The 6,102-nt window shown below is 36.5% G+C and overlaps 1 protein-coding gene across 1 annotated transcript; it reads left to right on the top strand.

Annotated features, from left to right (window-relative positions):
* Positions 1–2,510: 2,510 nt before the first annotated feature.
* LOC148550280 (uncharacterized) lies at positions 2,511–3,480 on the top strand. The gene is made up of 2 exons (XM_088494133.1): positions 2,511–3,096; positions 3,392–3,480. Exons 1-2 carry the CDS (start codon positions 2,616–2,618, stop codon positions 3,400–3,402), a joined length of 492 nt encoding a protein of 163 aa, XP_088350259.1. The 5' UTR covers positions 2,511–2,615; the 3' UTR covers positions 3,403–3,480.
* Positions 3,481–6,102: the final 2,622 nt, after the last annotated feature.

Here is a 6,102-nt window from a genome sequence, read left to right as displayed (position 1 = left end):
GCTCGGATGGAAAAGTTATGGTGGATTAAAGTGAAGGTTAGGGTTTGAGAAGCGTTCTCTTCCCCTCTTCAAATTTGCAGCATGAATCTCCTTTTGGGGAAGAAAGTGACGCTGAGTCTCTAATTAATGGGGGCTTGGTTGGGCCCATGGGTCCAGTTCAGGCCCAGTTTGACCGGTTTGGCCCGTTCGGCCCAATCTTGGGCCAAATTTTTGAAATTAGTGTCAAAATTCTCGTTTTGATGAGCTCTATTCTAATTTAACATAAAAATCACATTTTTAACTTTCCTTATTAAAATTTAATTTATTGACTAATTATTTACTAATTTAATGGGGTTTACACAACGAGAGATTGCAACCAGTTGGAAATGAAGCTGGTATACTGAGCGGCGTTCTCGGATTGTTAGGTTCTGACTACACCAAATTCCCAATATGCGAGAAAGACTGGAGAAAAGTTCGCTCCAAGGACAAGATCTATAACAAATGTGTAAAGCTAAAACGTTATATTCTTGTAGAGTTCAAGAATCTTAATTGGACACATACTAACAAATTAATTTTACTGGTGCAGGAAATATTATGAAGATAGTGGAGGAATTATCAAGTGTACAATATTAAAAATGCTAGGGAGGGCTTGGAAGGATACGAGGAACAGGTTGTACCATGAATATTACAAATCAGAATTGACTATTGAATAAAATATTGAAGGCCGCCCATCGGGAATTATTGCAGAGCATTGGAGATGGTATCTTGATTATCGCTATAGTGAAGACACAAAGGTAATATATATTTTTTTTCATGACAAAAAAAAGTCTATTGATGTTACATTTAGTCAAAAAATGGAGTCTTATAACTTTTACTTTTTATGGCATGATAGAAGAAGTGTAGGAAAAATGCTGTGAATCGATCGAAGCAGTTATATACTCACACTGGCGGATCGAAAAGCTTGGCAAGGTTCGTAGAAGAAGAGGTAATTTACATTCGACTCTCTTTTTGAACTTTCTATTCGTCTACCTATTCACTATTTATGCTATATTGTTACAGTTGGAACGACAAGGGCGTCCAGTTGGTAGAGGGGAGTTGTTGACCTTAACGCACAAACGACCTAATGGCTCCTATCTCCATGATGTAGCTCGGGCTATTGGTGTAAGTAATGTGTTGTGAATCACTAAGTTATTTTTCATAGGTTTTGTTTGTTAAAATTGTGTTGAAAGTCTATTCAATTAGTGATTAGCTAATAAATGCTTATGTTTGCTTATCTAACTGTGTAGGAAAGAATTGTGGAGATTGAGCAACATGATGAATCATGTAGACTGTCTCAGAATGATTCGCTTGCTGAAGCTCTTAGAAAGGAGCACTCGAGTAGAGTGCGTGGCATAGGTATCGGACCGACTTGTAGTCAAGTGTTCGGTACGAATTCACATCAGTCGGGCAATGGAACTCAAAGAGAGGAGACCCAAAGGGTGCTGCTTGAACTACAAGCAGAACTGGCGGCTGAGAAGACAAAAAGACAGGCAATGGAGAGTGCCTTGAGATGTCTAATTCAAGACAAGGTGGGAAGCTGCCACTAGACATGACTGCATGGATGAATTTACTGAAGGGACAGAGTATAGAAAGTAGAACTTAGGATTTGAAATTAATTTTTTAGTTAAATATACATTTTTTTTATTGTTGACTATGCAACTCTTAGTAAGGAATACACTTTATTGATATTTGGATAAATATATGAATATTTTTATCAATTTTGCTAATGTCGTTTACCCATCAATTTATTTTTTCAGTTACAAAATAATTAAGATTTCTAATATCAGGAAAAATTAAAAAAAAAAACAAAAAATAATACCTAGTACATTCAAATTAAAAAAGCGTTGATTGCCAGTGCAAAATATAGTATTTTTACGGCCATTTAGCCGGGCAAATAGCGGCGGTTACAAAATAGTCGAAAATAAATTGCGAATACATTTTTAAAAGAGGAATGCTACACATACAAGTCATTTTTGTTTACAAGTCTTACAAGTTGGGCCTAACACGCGCGTTAGAAGAAGAAGAAGAAGAAGAAGAAGAAGAAGAAGAAGAAGAAGAAGAAGAAGAAGAAGAAGAAGAAGAAGAAGAAGCAGAAGAAGAAGAAGAAGAAGAAGAAGAAGAAGAAGAAGAAGAAGCGTGAATATAAATGACTTGTATGATTTGTATGGAAAAGCGTTCTCTCTTTGCCTTCGATCTCCTTCTGTTCTTTTTCGATTTTCATGGTTTCTCACTACTAGAAAATTAGTTATTACAGACGGATATTTCCGACGAATTTTATCTCACGGAAATACAGACGGAATTTCAGAGGAATTTTTTGTCGGAAAATAAAAAAATAAATTAACATAAATTACAGACAGAAAAGAGAATTCGTCGATAATTCTGTCGGAAAAATTAATTTTTTTTGTTGAAAATGGTTACAGACGGATTTTTCGTCTGTAATTTAAAATTTTCCGTCGGAAATAATAACCTAAACCTACCCATTGCCCGAGCCCCATACCCAGCACACAAATCAAAGGAAATAAACACTGAACTTCTAACATGTGTCTGAAATAACAAACCCTAATTTCAATCCCAAATATTCTGATCGATCGAATTCCATGGCAAACCCTTCTTCATCTTCCTCCTCCTCGTCTCAATTCCCCTACTCCTCCGATCCCTCTTATTTTCCCACCCCCTTCCACCTTCAACAACCGCCTTACGCCCCGCCCCCTCATCCCCCTCCTCCCACCGTCGCCGCTGCCCCCGCTGCTGCCGCATACAGCTATCCTCCTCCACCGTCACACCACCACCAATTCCAGCGCAACGCCCAGACCATCACCCCGGAGGCTCACAAGAGCGTGAAGGCCGCCATAGCCAGCAGCGACGTCGACCACAAGACCGACGCAAAGCGGAAGGCAGTTCCCCACCGTGCCGCCGGGCAGATGTGGGAGGATCCCTCGCTGGCCGAGTGGCCGGAGAACGACCATCGCTTGTTCTGCGGTGACCTAGGGAACGAGGTGAACGACGACATTTTGTCGAAGGCCTTCACAAGATTCCCTTCGTTTAACATGGCGAGAGTTGTGAGGGACAAGCGATCAGGTTAGATTTGTTTTCTGATTAGTTGATTTTTAGGTTGTTAAAATAGGATTAGATTAGGTTTTGATTCAGAATAGCTGAGAAATGTTTAAAATAGGATTTTTAGGTTGTTTTCTGATTAGTTAGATTTGAGACATTATTACATGAAATTGGTACATGAATGCAAATTTTTTGAACTCAAAATAGTTAAAAAGTTACTGCTTTTACAACCATGTTAAAATTGATGCTTGATTGGTGAGTAAAAGGCATCTTTTAAAAATTGGAAGCAGCCTAATTGCGTTTTATGTCTCAATTACAGCATGCATATAGAGATGGTCATCTTGAGGAGGTAGTTCTGCGACATCTTGGAGCTGCAGATGGCGATACAGTGATTGCCAAAGATATCAGGTTGCTTTTGTGCTCCTTTATTGTTCTATAGTTTATGGCCTTCTGCTTTCTGACTTTAGATTCCTTTCTGTTATGTTTTTGTTCATTTACTAACTAGAGATATTTTCTTTTCCTATGAATAACGGGAATCGTACGTATACTACTTTTTTGTCGGTTCATCCTGAGAGTGGTGCTATAACAAGCTAAGATCAAATGTTTCATGACCTTCATTTTCTGAGAGGGTCCCAATTAGGGGATAAGTCATGAAAAATTGCAAGAGATCAATAATTTTAGTATAAGAAAATAATTAATATTGGTTAGTTAATGGTTTCTAAGTGATAAATCATAACACCTAACCATAACCGCCAAGTCCCGTCGTACATGTACATGCATGCAATTCTGTTCTTTCACTAGGTTGAAAGGAATTAGGAATGGACATTAGAAACCTTGCTTACTTCACTTCTTGTCTGTAGGCTTGTTCCTGCAGGGGACACAGTTCGCTAATGATGCTGCCTTTGGCTACAAATCTTCGAATCTGCGTGATGTAAAAGCCTCTTTGTTCCTTTTTATTACTGGACACAGAGTTTGCTAATCGCCACATGATTATTCTAATGCAGACCTCTCCGAACAGAGCAACTAGAACTTTCATGGATTTTGAATCAGTGGCTCAGGTCATGGATGGTATTTAACTCGTTCAAGCATGTTCTTGTAGTAGCTATACTAGTTTTTATGACTTCTTTTTTGTTCTAATTAATTGTTTATGGTTGTGGTATTTTTCATTTTCAATTGATTGAACCTCACTTTGGCTGCTTTTGGTTTTGCTTTAACACTTGGAATATCATAAAACTGAAAAGTGATAAGAACATAGTGATAAGCACAGCTTTTGTGTTGCTGTGATGGTATTTTTGCTTTTGCTTTAGTTAGCATTATCATTATAGTTATTAATATTGTTTTTTCCTCAGCAACAGTTATTCAAAGCTTTCCACATTCTTCTGCTATTTGAAGCTATGCACATTATTCAGTTGATTACTAAGTACTGGGGTGTTTCCAATTAACCATTAAATAATTGACCACTAAGTACTGGGGTGTTTTCCATAATGTTGTTGTTCACTATGTTGTTCTATATAGGTAACAAGTTCTTTGTTGAATAATTTGCTAGATTTGGTTGAGGAGATTCAGTTAGCTCAGATAGAGACTACAAATATGGTTGAAGCAAAATTCTATTCTCAATCAGGTGAGCAAGTTTCTACTCCTTTGAACTATAGAGTTGGATCCTAAATTATCTTTGGGAATTGTTCCAATGTTCGTCTGAAAACTGTTCCTGCCTTCCCCTTTCTAACATGCTTATGTTGATTCTTGGTGTCTTTTGTTTCTTCCGGTTTTTAGCTGTAAATATTTTTGCTTGGTCAAAATTGAAGAAACTTCAATATCGTTTTGGAGCAGCATACAATATTTGAATAGTTATTTAAGAAAAAGCGAAAGCAAACAAAATAGACTGGGAGAAAAATTATTGAAATGGAGAGGAGAGAAATGGGGATCAGGGAGAAGACATGATCATATTAGTCTGCAGAGCAGAATGAAACTTCCCTGCAACACAAGGCTTTTAATTTTCATAGTAAAACCTAATTTTAGTAAGTCCTAGAAAGATATGAAACACCACCATCTTTATGGAGGTCGGAATTAGTGGCTCAAAAAGGACCTGTTGTCTAATGATATTGAATCTGAGTCTGGTGACAGTGATCTTTGAAAAATTATTGTGATGTTAAATGTATAATTTGAGGGATAAAATAGGGTACTATTACTTTTTCGCCACAATAGATAACTTAAGTTGCACTATTTTTAATGACTTTTCGAATATGATCGCTAATTTTGTCTGATATTGATAAGGACAAAAGCTAGAGTTCCTCTCTGATCTAATGTTTCCTTATATTGTAGATGAGCAGCTGGATTTGCTGCTATTTTTTATTGACTTTCGTAGTGGCAAGAAGGTGAAAGTAACCCTTGATATGACGTGCTTGAGATGGTAAATCCTACTCCTTCTATGCTTTAGTTATCTAATGTCTTATTCATCCAATATCATCCTTGTTAATAATGTTTCATAATTCATACTTGTTGAAAATATTCTATACATGAGGTGGTCAAGAAAAATCTATGTATAAAAGATCTTATTACATACACGATACACGATACATGATGATAAGGCACAATGGCATTTTTTTGGGGTCATTTTTTGAATGAACCTGCAGGTTTTTAGCTTTTCAGCTTTTATCAATATCCAAGATTTTTGATTGAATTCTAAATTTGCATACTTTTTTTCACTACGCAGGAACTGAACTAGCTGAAAGAATGTTTTATGGGAATATCTATGAACTTGGTCACATTCTTGGTTGAAACTTTGAATCTTCCATCACCTAAATCTGCTACAATATTTACCAATTTTATGGGAACTCTCAACCTTCTTGGCCTCCTTGGTGGCTTCTTAGCTGATGCTGGCATTCAAAATTTATATGATGTTATGAGAACAATACACTGAGTTTATGTTTTGAATTATAGTTGATGTATCAACACATTTTGTTGATGTATAGTTATTTATTATTATAGTTGATGTATCAATACACTTTACTTATTTTTTGAATTATATTG

The sequence above is a fragment of the Arachis ipaensis genome, chromosome B7, assembly GCF_059453495.1.
Source record: "Arachis ipaensis isolate K30076 ecotype BB chromosome B7, ASM5945349v1, whole genome shotgun sequence".
NCBI classification, from domain to species: domain Eukaryota; kingdom Viridiplantae; phylum Streptophyta; class Magnoliopsida; order Fabales; family Fabaceae; genus Arachis; species Arachis ipaensis.
Note: the sequence above shows the minus strand (reverse complement) of the source record. Positions and strands in the feature narration are given on the sequence as shown.